The following is an 18762-nucleotide window of genomic DNA, read 5'->3' as shown; positions in this document are numbered from 1 at the left end:
GCACTGTGCTTGCGCTCAAGACGGGGCCTGAGTGTCTGCTGGTTTCGGTCAAGTCTTTCAAATCAGTGTTCTTATTCAGACCTGTGCCAGACAACGTGCCATGTAGCTTGGTTACGCCAGACCGAACGCTCCCTATTTTAACCAGGCTACATGACACGTGCTTTGTTTTTTTTTATTCTCCGTCTCCCATGTTTTAGTAAGTCTCTCTCTCTCCCGCCCTTTCTCCCAGGGACCGTGCTCCATTCGTGCTGACCTCTGACATGGCCTACGTGATCAACGGGGGTGAGAGGCCCACCAGTCGCTTCCAGCTGTTTGTGGACCTGTGCTCCCAGGCCTACAACCTCATCCGTAAACACTCAGGCCTCTTCCTCAACCTGCTCTCACTGGTAAGATAAGGCTCTGCAGTCAAGTCCTAGTCCTGGTTCCAGATCAGTTTGTGCTACCGCTATGGTTGTTGTCATGGTAAACATTTAAACATGACCATAGGAGTGGGCAAGACTGCACAAACGGTTGACGTGGAATAACTGCATTGGCCTTTTCTAGGAATTCACCTGGCATTTAAGCTTGGCATCACAAATAATGAACAAAAATGGAAACCAAGGTGCACAAGGACCACTGTCAGATAGATGGGGCACAAAGCGTGTTTCTAAATCGGGGTTTCTTTTCTCCAAAAGTGTGACGTCAACTTGATGAGTTACTTTGGTGTTGCCCGGGTAATGCCCTTTGTTAGTCCTTGGTGATGGCCCTCTTCTTGGTCTAAGGAATTTCTTGAGTGTACCGTAGCGATTCAAATGCTCTATTCTAGCCTCGTGAATCAAAGCTCCCTTGTTACAGTATGACCTTCCCTAAGTCATCGGTTTCTAATAGTCTTTTGTTAGTAAATCCTTTCGCTGTACATTAATGGATTGTAATTGTGTGTGTCTTTGTCTGTATGTGTGCGCGATTTGACAGATGACGTTGTCAGGCCTACCAGAGCTCACTGGAGCTCAGGACCTTAAGTACGTGTATGACGCGCTGCAGCCCCAGACCACCGACGCAGAGGCCACCATCTTCTTCACCAGGTACTGTCTGTAAAAGTGTTGTTTTTCCACCAAGTCTTTTTATGAATAGCTTTGAACATGGTGCACCGCTCCTCTCTGAGCCCCTGCCACAGTCGTTATTCAGCCTCCCAATGCAAAAGGTACAAGAATACGTCCTCAAGCCTTACTATGTTTAGTAGCTTGGATGGCTTACGCTTGAACGACCGATGTGAAAAGGCCACCAGGAGCCACAAATGAAATATAACTTTGATTTTATTATTGCGTTTCAGCAGTGATAATTAATGCAGCGCTATACTTGATTTGCAACTACCGACTGCCCCACAATGCCCAGCTGGTGGCAGAACAATGTTGTCACGAACGCCATAGAACTCCCAGTTGCAATCCTAAAACATTCATGTGAAATGCTACTATTTAGCAATTTCTTCTTCCATTTACCTCCAGTCTCTTTTCGGTCATTTTCACAGAGGCAAAGCAGGAAACACAGCTAATAGTGTATCATTCAAAAAACATATTCCCTTTGTCTTCACTCTCCCACCCTCCCTACAGGTTGATTGAGACCAGCCTGGGCAGCGTGGCCACCAAGTTCAACTTCTTCATCCACAACCTGGCCCAGATGCGCTTCTCAGGCCTGCCGTCCAACGACGAGCCCATCCTCTCCTTCTCCCCCAAGACCTACACGCTGAAGCAGGAGGGACGCATCCGCGACGCCTCCATCTTCTCCTTCCAGAAGAGATACAACCCCGACAAGCACTACGTGAGTCTCCAACCATGGATGTACATGTGTTCATTGGTCTGACTGCTGCATAGACCGGGCAAAACTGCCCTATAGGGATACCAGAAGAACACATATTTATTTATTTATTTTATTTCACCTTTATTTAACCAGGTAGGCAAGTTGAGAACAAGTTCTCATTTACAATTGCGACCTGGCCAAGATAAAGCAAAGCAGTTCGACAACATACAACAACACAGAGTTACACATGGAGTAAAACAACATACAATCAATGATGCAGTAGGAAAAAAAACATATCTGGCATATCAAGAGTTTTGATTAGATCTACATATGGAGAAGTCATAAGATGAATGTAATTCTAAACAAGATAAGCTAAAATCCTATTTATTTTCCCTCCCCCTCGTCTTCCTCCTCCTGTAGACGTATGTGGTGAGACTCCTGCGAGAGGGGCAGAGCGAGGCCCAGTTTCTCTTACGCACCTTCGACGAGTTCCAGGAGCTCCACAACAAGCTGTGCATCCTCTTCCCTCTGTGGAAGCTGCCAGGGTACGCGCACCCGTGCACACGCACATTTTGGGAGAACCCTCATTTTGTAGGTGTTGCTCATAGTACCTGAAGCTGTCTGGAAGTGGCATAGCAGCACCCTGTTCCCAAAAACACTTTGAAAGTATGCCATATATGACCTTAGAAAGCCAAAGGTAACCTCAGATTTTACAACAACAGTAATAATAATACCATTTTTTTTGGTGCTTTAACTCGAAGAGCCTTACATTGTATGTGGGTGAAGCTTCCCTTCCACCCCCAAAAGTGTAGCCTCCACTTCTACCACAGATGCACCTCTTCTTGCTAGTGCACTAAACTTTCCCCGTCCCCTCCCTAGGTTCCCTAATAGGATGGTGCTGGGCCGTACACACATCAAGGACGTGGCGGCCAAGAGGAAGATTGAGCTCAACAGCTATGTCCACAACCTGTTGAGGAGCTCCACAGAGGTCACCCAGGTGATTGACACACACACACACAGTTATAAAAGCCCAACACACTCCATTTTCACTCAATATTTTGGTCACATTTTAGGGTAGTCCATCTGTATGTGCTCTACAGATGGTCATACTATCCGTTTGATAAGAAATTGCTTCCTACGGTTAGGGTTAAGTTTAGGGTTAGGTTAAGGTGAGTTAGAGTTAGTAGAAAGGTTACTGATTAGTCCATTTGTAGATGCTCTACAGAGTATCCAAATAAAGGGTTCCCAATATTTTCTCTCTTTCTCTATCAGTGTGATCTTATCTATACATTCTTCCATCCGATCGCGAGAGACGACAAGACGGAAGGATTCGAGGCGATGTCCAAAGCACCAGGTAAATCTAGTCCTATTGTGTACATGTCAAATCACATTTTATTTGTCAAATGCGCCGAATACAACAGGTGTAGATCTTACCGTGAAATTCTTCCTTACAAGCCCTTAACCGACAATGCAGTTAAGAAAATATTTACTAAATAAACGTGCGGGGTTACAGGTTAGTCAAAGTAATTGAGGTAATATGTACATGTAGGTAGAGGTAAAGTGACTATACATATATAATAAACAGAGAGTTGCAGCAGCGTAAAAATAAAAAAGGCGGGGGGATGTCAATACAAAAATAGTCCGGGTTGCCATTTGATTTGATATGTATAGCCATTGTCGCAGCTACAGTTTTGAAAGAGTTATTTCTCCTGCAGAGGCGCCACCATTGAGTCCCACCTCAGGCAGAGTGGAGGGGGAGGTGAAGCTGTCTGTTTCCTACAGGAACAGCACACTCTTCATCATGGTCATGCACATCCGAGACCTGGTGAGTAGGGTGGCTCACAGGGCCCAATCCTAACTAGCGCACAACTCAAACTTTTGGAAGTATAATTAATTGATACCTTTATCCTTAGCCCCACATATCTCAAAGTCCATTTATTTGCCCCTGATGGGATAAATAATATTGTATGGATTGAATTACATACGTGAATCCTCAGTTTGGCCTTAGTTAATGCGCCACTAAGCATGTCCATCTGCCTGCTTATAGGTATCTGAGGAGGGGACAGACCCTAACCCTTATGTGAAAACCTACCTGCTCCCAGACCCCCACAAAACCTCCAAGTGCAAAACAAAGATATCCAGGAAGACCAGGAACCCCACTTTCAACGAAATGGTGAGTGAAATCAGTGTGGCACATTTTCATTAGGCCACCGTAGCAAATTGACATAGCTAACGGCTTTGTGTCCTGACCGACTGTCACTTTGTAACTGTTCTCCTCATCTGTCTTTGTGACGAATGCTAACTAATACAAATTGCTGCCAACTCGTGTTAACTGCTTTGACTCCCTCCTCCTTAGCTGGTGTACAGTGGCTACAGCAAGGAGACCCTGGGGCTGCGGGAGCTGCAACTGAGCATGCTCAGTGCCGAGTCGCTGAGAGAGAACTGCTACCTGGGCGGCGTCACGCTCAAACTCAAGGACTTCGACCTCAGCAAGGAGACAGTCAATTGGTACAAGCTGACCGCCGTGCCCTACTTCTAGACGACTTCACCTGGGAACAACTCCACTTCTCACCTCTTCAAAAACTCCTGAGATACACCCATATAAGGGCAACGGAACTGGCCACCCCCAGGGGGGGTGCTTCTAACCTCCACCCCCTTCCTCCTCAAGCTCACCTCATTCCCAACCTCTCTTTGACCCTGTCCAGAAACCCCTCCTACCCCCTGAAGGCCATTCATGTAGATCCTAAAGAATTATAAGCAATATGGTTGTAGCACCAACCTTTCAGATCTACACAAGTGCCTAAGGGATCGGGGCTAGGCTAGGGGTTGTTTCTGGGTGTGGAGCCTTTCTTTCTCTCTCTCTCTCTCACACTCACTAATCATGGTTGTTTCCTCATCGTAGCAAACAATCTCCACTTATTTTGTTTGATCCTAAACTATAACACGAGAGCTGTAATGTTTTGTACATTTTGACATTAGAGGACCAAAATGGCTTACTTTCAGAAGAGTATATATAGATTGACACATTTATTTTTTAAAAAGGGGCTCATTTTTACATTTAACTTTTTTCTACGTAGACAAATAGGAAGCGTCTGGTTTCCTGCTAAGCTAGCTGAGAATGTCTGGGGATGTGTCCGTCTCAAACCAGACTCCAGGGAAGAGAGTGATCTTGTGTTTCCCAACACGTGCCAAAAGAACTGATGATGATGATGGCAAACCACTCTTCCAAAGGGGAACCGAACAGGGTGCCTTGTTTGTGTTCACAATCTCTACTACGCTCCACTTTAACCTTATCACAGTATATTTGATACAAATTGTGATACCCCAATTGAAAAAGAAATCTATTCTGTCAAATAATGTCAACAGTTCTTCCACTGTGAGCGGGGTTCAGGACTAGCATCAGAAGGTGTTGGAACGATCAGCTCCAACTTGTCTGCACACCACCATGTCTTTTTAATGGTAATTACTTGACTCCTTTTCGGGATTTGTATCACGAACACTCTCTTGTCGTGCATTTGATGGTGTAGGATAAGGTTGCCTCTAAACACTGATCTAAGGTCAGATGTTATATCGTCACCTATTGGTTTAAGGGTAGAATTTGGGGTGGGGTAAGCTGATCGTAGATCTGTGCTGTAGGGGTAACTTGACCTGGAGCCATATGGACAAAAAAAGGGAAAGACATCCAGTGCAAGAGATACGCTGCTTCCTCTGAGCCGACTACAAAACTAAAGATGAAATAATGAATTTATCCTGGAGGGGTTTTAAAGAGAATATCAACAAAGACAAATAGTGATTTGATCCACTATTTTAATGACTGTAAAAATAAAATAAAAACATGCTGAGTTTGTATTATTAACATGGCCAGTTATTTATTCTTAATTGGTTACCTTAACCCGAATGAATCGGTGTCTACTGTAATCCCTTCTTTCCTAAAGCAAATTAAATGTTTTTTGAACAAAGACTGACATTCATTGTGTTATTTATGTTGGCAAAGGGCCAATCGAATCAGTGATATTGACTGTCATTGATCATTGTACCTCTTATTTTGTATTTCTATGCACCTGATGGTCTCTTTTTCAAATCAAATCAAATGTCATTTGTCACATGCGCTGAATACAACCGGTTTAGACCTAAAGGTGAAATGCTTACTAACCAGCAATGCAGTTAATTAAGAAAAATACGTGTTAAAGTATTTACTAAAATAATCTGAAGTAAAAAGAGAAAAAATAGTTTAAAAAAAAAACGAATTAAGGAGCAACAATAAATTAACAGTAGTGAGGCTATATACAGGGGGTACCGGTACAGAGTCAATGTGCGGGGGTACAGGTTAGTCGAGGTAAAGTGACTATTCATGGATAATAAACAGAGATACATGGATAATAAACAGAGATAAGCAGTTTAAAAATGGGGGGGAGAACAATGCAAATAATCCGGGTAGCCATTTGATTAGATGTTCAGGAGTCTTATTTAGCTGGAAAAGTCAGTGAAAAGCATTCTTATGACATAGCCCAAAAAAAACAGTACCACACATTTGACCGAAAATAGAAAGTTGTTTGAGAATGGTTTTGTTCCTCCAGCGCCATCCCTCACCTTTACAGCCAATCTAGTGGCGGGGCTGCAGTTCAGTTGTCTGAAAACAGTGCGGGATTGTGGCTTTCTTCTACTCAAGCGCATCTGACGTAATTTCCCACGCAGGCGCAAAATTGTTCTTTCAATCGCGTGCAGGCGTTCATGTTCATTCCGAATATTTTCAAAGAGCCGGATTATTTTGCTCTGTTCACCTACGAGTCGTTCATTTGGCTCCCAAACGGCTCCTCGTTCAGTAATGCTTAGAAATTGCCCTGAAACCATGAACAAATTCTAAATCTCTAATTTAAAGTCTAAAACGTTGCTTACCGTTATATCAGATCGTGAAACGTGAGTTAAAATAAATGTTTACCTGATCAAATTATTAGATTGCCTGTAAAAAAAAGAAAGAAAAACCACCCTCACTATATTGTTGCTGCACTGAGGAATTACCATCTTCAGACAATGTTTTTATAATTTATATCCAGATAATAGATGTCTGGAGCTCAAAAGTAAATATTAACAGCACAGATTGAACAATGAGGTTTAGTTATAAAAAATATTTGATTAACAGTATGCAAATCTGTGAGCCAAATGAACGGCTCCCTCGATTCCCAACGTGCACCAAAAGAGCTGTTCGTTCAGGAACGACCCGCCATCCAAAGCTCTCTCTTTCTCTACTGCTATCATGGGTCGCATGCACGCTCCCGGGTAAGCTTTATTTTCACCGTACAAAACAGCTTTTAAACATCAGTTATTAAATATATTTACCATTTATGCAATAAGAATATATTGTGTACACATGACATCCATATTGAACCGTCTAAATCGCCCCAGTCCCAATAAATTAAGAGTTTGAACATTGCCCCATTTAGCAAGCTAACTTAGCCGGCTACAAGCTAGTTACAGCCAGTCGTATAACTCTGGTTACTGCTAGCTAACGTAAATTAGCCAACACACTTCCCTGCATTTCTGTGAGATGATGTAAAGTCAGCAAGTTAAAGTATCCACCACACAAACACTTTATCACTAGCTTATAACGTTATGAGCTAACGGTAACTCCGTTTTTTTTTCAATTTAGTCTTGTCACAATGGAGTCATTTTAGCTAACGTTAGGGTGTTCTAGTGGTAAAATAAACATTGCTTTTAGGGCTGAACGGAGCATACCAAATGACACAACAGACTCTCAGAAGCACAGTGTGGTCAGATTTGTTTTATTTAACCAGGTAGGCTAGTTGAAAACAAGTTCTCATTTACAACTGCGACCTGGCCAAGATAAAGCAAAGCAGTGCGACAAAAACAACACAGTTACACATGGGATAGACAAACGTACAGTCAATAACACAATAGAAAAATCTAAATACAGTGTGTGCTAATGTAAGATTAGGGAGGTAAGGCAGTAAATAGGCCATAGTGGCGAAATAATTACTAAATTAGCATTAACACTGACTGGAGTGAAAAATCTGCATGTGATGACGTGCAAGCAAAGATACTGTGTTGCAAAAATAATATATATGGGAATGAGAGTAGTTGGGTGGACTATTTACAGATGGGCTGTGTACAGGTGCAGTGATTGGTAAGCTGCTCTGACAGCTGATGCTTATAGTTAGTGAGGGAGATATGTCTCCAGCTTCAGTGACTTTTGCAGTTCGTGCCAGTCGTTGGCAGCAGAGAACTGGAAGGAAAGGCGGCCAAAGGAGGAGTTGGCTTTGGGGATAACCAGTGAAATATACCTGCTGGAGCTTGTGCTACGGGTGGGTGTTGCTATGGTGACCAGTAAACTGAGAAGGTGGGGCTTTACCTAGCAGAGACTTATAGATGACCTGGAGCCAGTGGGTTTGGCGACGGATATGTAGCGAGGGCCAGCCAACAAGAGCATACAGATCGCAGTGGGGGGTAGTATATGGAGCTTTAGAGTGACAAAATAGATGTCACTGTGATAGACTACGTCCAATTTGCTGAGTAGAGTGTTGGAGGCACAGGTCAATGGCAAAGCCTTTTTCCAAAAATAGCACCAAAATGATAGACTGGACTCAGACTAACAAACAAACTGGGTGTTTCGAGCCCTAGCTGATTGGCTGAAAGAACAGACTTTAGCCGTGGCATATTGGCCATAAACCACACCTCCTTCGGCCTTGTTGCTTAATTATATAACGGGTGGGTCTAATCCTGAATGCTGATAGGTTAAAAGTGCATTTCAGACAGTGTCTTTTCCACAAGTTAACACCAGCTAAATCTATGACGTTAAAATGCCCATTTACTCTGTTCCATCTGACTGCGCAATCCACTGTCTCATCAGCCCAGGCAGGGAAGTTCATAAAGTTGATCTCCACTATTATAAAAAGCATCTAGACATTCTCACATTCATTTTAGACTAATATTTAGTTTTTAACAGCGGAAATTTGTATAAACTGTCTGTCTCCAACATTGTCTGTCTGTCTCCAACATTTGCAACAGTGTTTCCATATTCAAATTCGGTCTCCAACTGTCCCATAGTAATGAACGTGTAGGGGTCGGGGCGAGAGAAAGAAGGCAAGCAGCGTTTCTGAGCCAGTTGAAATCATTAATCAGTTTTATAGATATATATATATATATATACAAAGAAAAGGCAATTGAAAAAAGGTCAAACGAAACGCAGCTAGTTTGCAGTTTTCCAGCGTCAGTTTGAAGTGATTGTGTTACTGTAGCTGTGTTGTTGGCTAGCTCCTCTGAACAACATTGTCCTGACGAGTGAGCACATTTTCTATGCTAGGCGAAGTCGTGCCTCGTTAGCTCATTGTTATGGATGTATCCAAATAAATGTCACTAGCTGCACTGTTTGACGTGACTGTAAGTTAGCCGTAGTTGGCTAGCTAGCAAGCAAGGAATAAGAACGTTTGCAGCCAGTATGGGAATGGAACATTTAGAACCAACGACTGGTTATAGAACAACCAACGCGTCCATAGATACAGAACAAAAAGACTGAACAACTGGGTCGCGTCCATAGATACAGAACAAAAAGACTGAACAACTGGGTCGCGTCCATAGAAACAGAACAAAAAGACTGAACAACTGGGTCGCGTCTCTGGCAACCGAACCAATAGAACGACTGACCAGCCAGCTTGGGTAGCAATCCTAGATTTGTTTCGGGACTATATCTTGTGGAAGGATGAAATAATATGAATAAATTCATATATATATATATATATATTAATGAAAATATGTAAATCGCTGTATAAACGTGATAATGCCCTCCAAGCCGGTGTTTGGAGGATATATTGGCACTGTTTGCCGGCCCTCCACGAACAACACCCGTTTTTCTTCCAAACACCGGCTTCTCGGACATTATCACTTAATTATACCATGGAGTTGTTAGCCAATTCTCTCTGATTGGCTTTAAGAGCGTTCTAAAGCGTGCATTATTTCCATATAACGCTTGGTATATTTGCACGGTAGAATGCAATGTCTATAGTTTAAAAAAAAAAAAGAGACTAAATTCGATATTCACTAGCTAGTACTGATGGTTTGATTAGCTAAACTAGCACGTCTGTTTGTTTGGTTACCATGCCAACTACTATAGCCAGCTAAACTTTCTAGCTACTGGATGTTGAACCTATTTCTTCCAGCAAGTGAGTACATTTCTACTGGCAAATGTGTTAAATTATAACCATGGTATAAAAGGGATAATCAACTCGGGGCTCTATGCGTTTCCTGGAAAATAATACAACTCCCCTGGGTGGAAGGTCAGGTCCTCTCCGCTAGTGCGTTGTGGAACACACCTTCCAGTCGTTCATTATTTTCCATGGAACGCATCCCTTATGAAACATATCTCAAGAAAGGAATGTCCTATCAACATGACAGTTTCAGGGGTTATACAATAATATGAGCATGTTAAAATAGAATGTAATATGCAAATGTCCTTTTAATTTATGCACATATTTAATGTATGTATGCAATAAAATCATTGACAATTGCTAGGTTTCCATCTAATTGGTGACAGATTTTCATACGAATATTGTAAAACCTGCATAATGAAAATATACGCATTTCCCCACCAGTGTTTCCACCAAATGGACTTGTTGGGATAAAAATAAGTGTGTGATTATAGACTAAATGTAATTCGCAGAAACAATGCGGGTAGGCTCGTCTACATGATGAGAATACTATGGATAGGAGCAAGAATATCTTTATTTGTCAAATGGCAGTCAAGCATCGATCATCATGTCACCAGAATAAGACCCCCCTATTTATTGGAGAGGAGCATCAAGATCACCATGCACTTTCACCACCTTGTAACGTTCATCATAACTTATTTCATCTGTAGCCTAATAAACTGCATGGTTTCCCGATTCATAGTTTCAATTGCTTCATATCAAATTGTTCCTGAGGTTTAAATTGATTAAAGTGAATTTTTGTTTCACCAAATCGCGCGAGAGAGGGAGTCTTGAGAACGCAGTGAGAGGAGAAAACGGCCCACTCTCTCCCTCAGCTAATGTTAGCTACATTTACATTTAAGTCATTTAGCAGACGCTCTTATCCAGAGCGACTTACAAATTAGCTAGCTAGCTAAACGGCTTGTTAGCCACCTACTCGCGGTAAACCTATGATCGCTTCAACAATTCAGCATGAAATCTTTATAGCAGCATATTAAAATGCTACCAAGAACCTGAGCTTTGTAGTGATATACGTTTTTGTATATGGTCACAGTGTAAATTAATGCTTGTTTGTTGCTTACATTCTCACTCAGCCGAAAAAATATTTACATTTAATTCAGATAATAAAATGGTATTGTCTGAAGAGAGAGCCTTGAATTATACACAGTATGCATCTTCTCTAACTCTCGGTTCGTGCAGGTGACTGTGACCTCCTCAGTCAGACAAATTGGCAGAACTGCTAGAATATGTTCTGGAAGTTAAGATGGGAGACATTGCTCAGTTTCTTGGTTAACCAGTCACCTGCAGGAACCAACTCTATGAACAATGCCTATGTAGCTGTTTTATATAGCAATGTATAAGAGGACTGAAGGGACCACCCTGGCGGAGCTTGTGACAGACTTGTACATGTGTTTGTTGTAACCTCTACAATTAACTGAAAATAAATAGTGAGTCACTGAATATTGACTTCAGGTGTCCCTGGTGTTGAATTTCCACCACAATATCATGATTAATAAAGTGAGCACCCGAATCAAACCGTATTCCCGCTCAGTGTCCAGATTTTGTCACGTGAACTAACACCCTACTAACGTTAGTGTTTGACGGACTCAGTCTTATCACCAACTCGGTCGGTTCATTGAATTTGTAGCCAACAATGAATTGCACCGCATCCAAACAGTTTTCAACATGTTTGCTGCCAGTTTAGCTACTTAGAAATTGCCCAACTAATGTGAACGCCATTTCTGTTGCAGAAAGGGCTTGTCCCAGTCGGCGCTGCCTTACAGGCGAAGTGTTCCCACTGTAAGTACAACGGTTCATCAGTATTGTTGGGTCAATATTGGTCTGCTGTATACTATACGAGTGGATGTAGGCAGCTAGTGTCTACATAAGACTGGTAAGTAAGCCTTCAGTAAGAAGGTGAGTGGACACCTACCCTGATGGTAGGGAAGTCAAATGAATGGGCTGCTGTAGATATGGGAGTTCTTTCCAGAGCGCCCGGTTAAATTGTGCATAAGAGCATTTTTGTAATCTCAAAATGGTTCCACTAATGAGAAATGTGTGATTATTGAAAAAAATCTTGCTTCATTTACAATCATCCTAAATGAAGATATTGAATTATTACGCTAGTTTCCAGCATGTGGACAGTATGTGTTACTACAAGCTGACGTTTTGACCACATTGAATTGGGGAGAATTGCACGTCCTTTTTTACCTCAGATTGGTGATGTTAGTAAAAGGTTGTAGTCAACACGATGACACAAGATCAATTGCATAATCCATATGTTTGGTTTTGTACTGTTAATTTTGTCATATGCGCTGGTGGTAGCAGGTCTTAGAACGCAGCTATCCTTTTGTGTCTCAAATGGCACAGAGAATTCTGGGTGGTCTCTATAAAAGTCGCTGACCGCACACCAATACACAAACTATCACTCAAAACAGCCAACCCTTTTTATTGTAAATAAGAATATAATGTTTTTAAACACTTCGACATTAATGTGAATGCCACCATGATTATGGATAATCCTGAATGAATTGTGAATAATGAGTGAGAAAGTTAGACTCACAAATATCATACCCCCCTCAAAAACGATAACCTCCCTTGTTATTGTAATGGTGAGATGTTAGCATGTCTTGGGAGTTGTGATATTTGTGCGTCTTTAACTTTTTACAGAAATGTTTAAAAACATATATTCTTATTTACAATAAAGGGGTCAGCTGTTATTTTTGTGATAGTTTGCGTATTGGTGTGCGGTCAGCGACTTTTATAGAGACCGCCCAGATAATATTCACATTTTTGGTGACTTCAGTATTCGCTTGGAAGAGTCCACAGGCCCACTTCAAAAGGCTTTCGGAGCCATCATTGACTCAGTGGGTTTTGTCCAACATGTCTCCGGGCCTACGCATTGCCACAGTCAATCCCCGGATCTAGTTTTGTCCTGTGGAACAGGACAAAATGTTTTTGCAATCGCAACAAATAATCTGCTCAGACCCCAACCAAGGATTATCAAAAGCCACTATATAAATTCTCAGACAACCTAAAGATTCCTAGATTCCCTTCCAGACTCCCTCCACCTACCCGAGGACGTCGGAGTAAAAAAAATCAGTTAACCACCGAACCGAGATCTAAATTTAACCTTCCTAATACAACGGGTGTGTCTAATCCTTAACCTTTCTGGCGCAGGCGTTCCGCTAGCGACCAACCTCGACAACATCCGGTGAAATTGCAGAGCGCCAAATTCAAAATACAATAAACGCAATATTAAACATTCATGATAATACAAGTGTCGTACATGATTCTTTAGCTTGGAATCTTGGCAATCTAACCGCATCGTCTGATTTCAAAAAGGCTTTACGGCAAAAGCACAGCATTCGATTATCTGAGGTCAGCGCCCCACAACAGCATATTATCCAAACAAGCACAGGCGTCACAAAATCCCAAATAGCGACAAAATAAGTCACTCTGATCGCAATCACAAGAGTCCCAGAAACACAATGAATGGTCGTTTTATTCGATAAATTCTTTCTTTATATCCCAAATAGTCTGTTTAGTAGGCGTCATTGAGTTCAGTAATCCACCCGTTCAGAATGCAGACATAGGAGTTCCAAAAGTTACCAGTGAAGTTTGTCCAAACAAATCAAACAACGTTTCTAATTCATTATTAGGTACTCTTAATATCTAAATAAACGATAATATTTCATAGGGAGCGAACTATTTTCAATAGGAAAGGAAAAGAACGCAGCGTGCTCCCGCGGTCACGTGTGCAATGAGACTAGTTTTGTCATAGGACTTCCTGAGGATAAACAACTATTCCTCGTTGGTTTTTCAGAATACAAGCCTGAAACCTATTGACATCTAGTGGAAGCCATAGGAACTGCAATTTGGGAGGCGGAAGTCTTTGTTTTCAATAGCTTGACCTTTGAATTGGCTGGCAGGTCAACAGAAGAAAAAAAAAGTGTCCTCGAGTTTTCACCTGCCAAATCAGTTCAGTTATACTCACAGACATAATTTTAAGCGTTTTAGAAACTTTAGAGTGTTTTCTATCCAATACTACCATGCATATGTATATCCTAGTTTCTGGGCCTGAGTAGCAGGTAGTTTACTTTGGGCACCTCAGTCATCCAAACTTCCGAATACTGCCCCCTATCCCTAACAAGTTTTAATGCTGATTGGTTAAAACCGTATTCCACAAGTTACCACCGGCTAAATATATGACGTTAAAATGCCTATTTACTCTGTTCCATCTGACTGCGCACAGAGTAAATTGCGCCTCATTAGCTCATTGTTATGGATTTATTCAAATAAATGTCACTCGAAAACAGCGTAAACAAATGCAAATGCAGCTACTTTGCTGTTATTCTGGCTGCAGAACGTGACTTAGTTAGCCCTAGTTGGCTAGCTAGCAAGCAAGGGATAAGAACGTTGCCAGCCAGTATGGCAATGGAACATTTAAAACAAACGACTGGGTCACGTCCATAGATACAGAACAAAATGACTGAACCGATAGAACGACCAAAGCTGGTGTTAGGAGGATATATTGGCACGGTGTGCCAGCCCTTGACTAACAACACCTGTGCCAATATATCCTCCAAATACCGGCTTCTCGGGAATTATCACTTAAGAAATACCCTAGATGCAGTCGCACCTCTAAAAACAAAAGTCATTTGTCACAAGACATTAGCTCCCTGGTATACAGAAAATACCTGAGCCCTGAAGCAAGCTTCCAGAAAATTGGAACGGAAGAGGCGCTCCACCAAACTGGAAGTCTTCTGACTATCTTGGAAAGACAGTACCGTGCAATATCAAAGAGCCCTCACTGCTGCTCAATCAACCTACTTTTCCAACCTAATTGAGTAGAATAAAAACAATCAAAAATGTATTTTTGATATGGTCACAAAGCTAACTAAAAAGCATTATTCCCCAAGAGAGGATAGCCTTTACTTCAGCAGTGTTGAATTCATGAACTTCTTAGACGAAAAGATAATTAGAAAGCAAATTACGGACTCTTCTTTGAATCTGCGTATTTCTCCAAAACTCAATTGTCCTGAGTCTGCCCAGAACTGCCAGGACCTAAGATCAATGGAGACGCTCAAGTTTTTTAACCATGTATCTCTCGATACATTCACAAACATAGTCTACTGAAAGAGCTACTTACTGTGCTTGGCCCTCCTATGTTGAACATAATAAACTGCTCCCTTTCCTCCGGATGTATACCAAACTCACAAAAAGTGGCAGTAATAAAGCCTCTCCTCCAAATGCCAAACCTTGACACGGAACATTTGAAAAACTATCGGCCTATATGGAATCTCCCATTCCTCTAAAAAAAAAATTTTTTTTAAGTTGTTGCACAGGCCTTCCTGAAGACAAATAATGTATACGAAAGGTTGCTGGTTCAAATCCCAGAGGAGGCAAGGTGGAAAAATCTGCCATTCTGCCCTTGAGCAAGGCAGTTAACCCCCAACTGTTACCCGGTCTTGATCAATGAGATGATTTTAGAAAAAATTATGACAGCATGTATATTATTTGATTTGTGCATATTGTAAAACATAAATTAAACAACTCAGCATTTTCTGATTGCCTGGTTTCATGGGCAACTAGCCACAGGAGTTTATAAGCCATCGGAAATTATTAAGGAAGTACTGCTAAGTTTAGTTTGGTGGAAATTATTCTGTAATTGGTGAGTATGGAGCCAATAATTAACTCCGTATGGGAGCTTCACATACCGGGTTACAGAATGTGGCTAGGTGTTACACTGGTTGGAGCTTATATTGCTTATTTCCTGGTCTGCTTGCTGAACCCAGACTCCAAGTGTATATGAAAAGGTTTGTAAGGAATGGATGATGTCAGTGTACTCCTTATAATCGGGAGTAGCTATCCTTCCAAGCCTGGATTAAGGAACATTTTCATATCCGTTTGCAGTCTGGGTTCTGTGAGGTGATCATCGGATGAAGAGTTAGCCCTCCTCATACTCCGGCCATCAATGGCATAATACTCTTATGGTGTTCTCTTCCAGTGGCTGAAGCTGACATCTGATGATGTCAAGGAACAGATCTTCAAGCTGGCCAAGAAGGGATTGACCCCATCTCAGATTGGTAAATGCAACAATAGCAAATACCACCATGACAGCAAATGGTTTCCCTCTGAGCAACCAGCTGACGGTCCATGAATGAGATAGCTTTATCTATTCATTGTTGTTGAATTGTCATCTTTGGGTGGGTTCTGAATAAAGCTGGATTTAGTCTAACAGGGGTGCCTGTCTGTTTCCTCATGGGCAAACTGCTTTGGTGTCATGCCAAACAGACAGGTATCCAACCATGATTAAGGTTATTTCTCTTGACTGTCCGGTTGACTCTGTGTCCCTTCCTTCCTCCCCCTCTCTGTCCAGGTGTCATTCTGAGGGACTCCCACGGTGTGGCCCAGGTGCGGTTTGTCACCGGCAACAAGATTCTGAGGATCCTCAAGACCAAGGGCCTGGCCCCAGATCTCCCCGAGGACCTGTACCACCTCATCAAGAAGGCTGTGGCTGTCAGGAAGCATCTGGAGAGGAACAGAAAGGTGAGCAGGCTCACATAACATAGGCCCTGATGGGACACTGAAAATACATCCTTCCTTGAGGTAGGCTAATGACTGTTCTAATATGGCTTGATGGGTGAAATCTAGTTGTGACATTTCAGTGTTTACTTCAAGGCAGGGAGGAAGGTATTTTCATAAGCCGTATTTTATTCAGAACGCTGTCCCTTTAAGCGAGCTAGCAACCTTTCGGTTACTTGCCCAACGCTCTAACCACTAGGCTACCTGCCGCCCGTCCAAGATAATCCATCCACCTGACAGGTGTGGCATATCAAGAAGCTGATTAACCAGCATGAACATTACACAGGTGCACCGTGTGCTGGTGACAATAAAAGGCTAGTTTAAAATGTTCAGTTTGTCACACAACACAATGCCACAGATGTCTCAAGTTTTGAGGGAGTGTGCAATTGGTATGCTGACTGCAGGAATGTCCATCAGAGCTGTTGCCAGAGAATTTAATGTTTAATTCTCTACCATAAGCCTCGTCCAACCTCGTTTTAGAGAATTTGGCAGTACAACCTACCGGCCTCACAATCACAGACCACCTGAATCGTGTGGGCGATCGGTTTGCTGATGTCAACGTTGTGAACAGAGTGCCCCATGGTGGCGATGGGGTTATGGTATGGGCAGGCATAAGCTACAGACAATGGACAAAATTGCATTTTATCGATGGCAATTTGAATAAACAGATACTGTGACGAGATCCTGAGGCCCATTGTCGTGCTATTCATCCGTCACCATCACCTTATGTTTCAGCATGATAATACACAGCCCCATGTCGCAAGTCTCTGTTCCCGAAGCTGAAAATGTCGCAGTTCTTCCATGGCCTGCATACTCACCAGACATGTCACCCACTGAGCATGTTTAGGATGCTCTGGATCAACGTGTACGACAGTGTGTTCCAGTTCCCACCAATATCCAGGAACTTGGCACAGACATTGAAGAGGAGTGGGACAACATTCCACAGGCCACAATCAACAGCCCGATCAACTCTGCAAAGGAGATGTGTCACACTGCATGAGGCAAATGGTGGTCACACCAGATACTGACTGGTTTTCTAATCCACGCCCCTAGCTTTTTTTAAGGTATCTGGGACCAGCAGATGCATATCTGTATTCCCAGTCATGTGAAATCAATAGGTTAGGGCCTAATGAATTAATTTCAATTGACTGATTTTCTCATATGAACTGTAACTAATTAAAATCAATGAAATTGTTGCGTTTTATATTTTTGTTCAGTATATTTACATCTGATGGCCGAAGTGACCCCCATCGCACAATCGTCAAAAGTAGGCTGACCGATGTAAACACGTTTTTGTCTCTCACAAGATGTGTTAAGTTTTGAGCCATATCAGGGACAGCACTCTCCTGTCTGGGTCTGGTGTTTTTGTACTGCATGTGGGGATGAGTCATGTGTGCATTCTTTAAGAATAGCTTGTTAAGCTACTTTGTTTCTAGAGATACTAATATCTGTACCCCTGTTTTTTTTTGCAGGACAAAGATGCCAAGTTCCGCCTGATTCTCACCGAGAGCAGGATCCACAGACTGGCCCGTTACTACAAGACCAAGAGAGTACTTGCTCCCAACTGGAAGTAGTATGTACCAGTAAACACAATTACTGCTCTTTTGTATATGGCAAACACAGTCTGCCATAGTTAATTAAGCTCAAATTGCTTCATAACATGTCCATTATATTACTGTACCAGACCTCTGTCTATGCCATTTCATTTGGTCGCTATGACTCCTGCACAACTCATTGTCATGCTCTTTGTCCTGTAAGAGCTGAGATATTTCTGTTGTGCCAGAGGAATGCTAGAGGTCAATTATCAGAGTGGCTGCACTGCCAACTCTGCCAGTCCCCTTCATATAGCACTGTATTATACACTCTAACCATGGTTTAGTTCCGGGTTGTCTGATCTTGGGTCAAATATAACCAATTAGAATGTGAGTCATTATTTAAAAATGTTTAAAAAAAATGTTGAAGTGGGGTTCCCTGATTTGTGTTGTAAATTGAAATGGAAAGCAGTTCTTTGTATTCTCTTCATGGTTGGTTAGGTGGTTCACTTTTGGTTTGTGAGAGTATTATTGCGTTTTCCTATCTCTAAACATTTCCTTTATGTTTCTTCTACAGCGAGTCCTCGACAGCTTCTGCTTTGGTGGCATAATCATCATCACGTTTTGGATTAATAAATAATTGGGATTCAGATATTTATTTGTCTTGTATT

General features: G+C 42.0%; 2 protein-coding genes and 1 non-coding gene across 3 annotated transcripts in view; all 3 read left to right on the top strand.

The window, feature by feature from the left end:
* Positions 1 to 5732, top strand: part of LOC115197088 (phosphatidylinositol 4-phosphate 3-kinase C2 domain-containing subunit alpha) — a 49586-nt gene extending 43854 nt beyond the window's left edge. Inside the window, exons 25-33 of the mRNA XM_029758272.1 lie at positions 230 to 386; positions 952 to 1061; positions 1587 to 1794; positions 2194 to 2318; positions 2653 to 2770; positions 3046 to 3127; positions 3489 to 3598; positions 3821 to 3946; positions 4130 to 5732. Coding sequence (XP_029614132.1) covers positions 230 to 386; positions 952 to 1061; positions 1587 to 1794; positions 2194 to 2318; positions 2653 to 2770; positions 3046 to 3127; positions 3489 to 3598; positions 3821 to 3946; positions 4130 to 4312 — 1219 coding nt within the window. The 3' untranslated portion in view covers positions 4313 to 5732. The remainder of the gene's footprint in view (positions 1 to 229; positions 387 to 951; positions 1062 to 1586; positions 1795 to 2193; positions 2319 to 2652; positions 2771 to 3045; positions 3128 to 3488; positions 3599 to 3820; positions 3947 to 4129) is intronic.
* Positions 5733 to 6984: 1252 nt separating this feature from the next.
* On the top strand, positions 6985 to 18749 carry LOC115197087 (40S ribosomal protein S13). Its single transcript, XM_029758271.1, has 6 exons — positions 6985 to 7050; positions 11723 to 11771; positions 15982 to 16060; positions 16354 to 16523; positions 18032 to 18132; positions 18669 to 18749. The coding sequence occupies exons 1-6, from the start codon at positions 7028 to 7030 to the stop codon at positions 18700 to 18702; spliced, it is 456 nt and encodes a 151-aa protein (XP_029614131.1). The 5' UTR covers positions 6985 to 7027; the 3' UTR covers positions 18703 to 18749.
* LOC115197798 (small nucleolar RNA SNORA19) lies at positions 18282 to 18409 on the top strand. The gene has a single exon (XR_003879056.1). It is a non-coding gene; the product is annotated as a small nucleolar RNA SNORA19 (small nucleolar RNA).
* Positions 18750 to 18762: the final 13 nt, after the last annotated feature.

This window comes from Salmo trutta, chromosome 7 (genome assembly GCF_901001165.1).
Source record: "Salmo trutta chromosome 7, fSalTru1.1, whole genome shotgun sequence".
Lineage (NCBI taxonomy): Eukaryota > Metazoa > Chordata > Actinopteri > Salmoniformes > Salmonidae > Salmo > Salmo trutta.
This window is presented reverse-complemented; position numbering and strand designations above follow the sequence as displayed.

What these genes read in the sequence shown, in the direction of transcription:
- LOC115197087 (XM_029758271.1), top strand. Translation starts at nt 7,028, where the DNA reads ATGGGTCGCATGCACGCTCCCGG. An exon ending in ATTGACCCCATCTCAGATTG is followed by an intron (nt 16,061 to 16,353) that starts GTAAATGCAACA and finishes CTCTCTGTCCAG; the next exon opens with GTGTCATTCTGAGGGACTCC. An exon ending in CTTGCTCCCAACTGGAAGTA is followed by an intron (nt 18,133 to 18,668) that starts GTATGTACCAGT and finishes TTTCTTCTACAG; the next exon opens with CGAGTCCTCGACAGCTTCTG.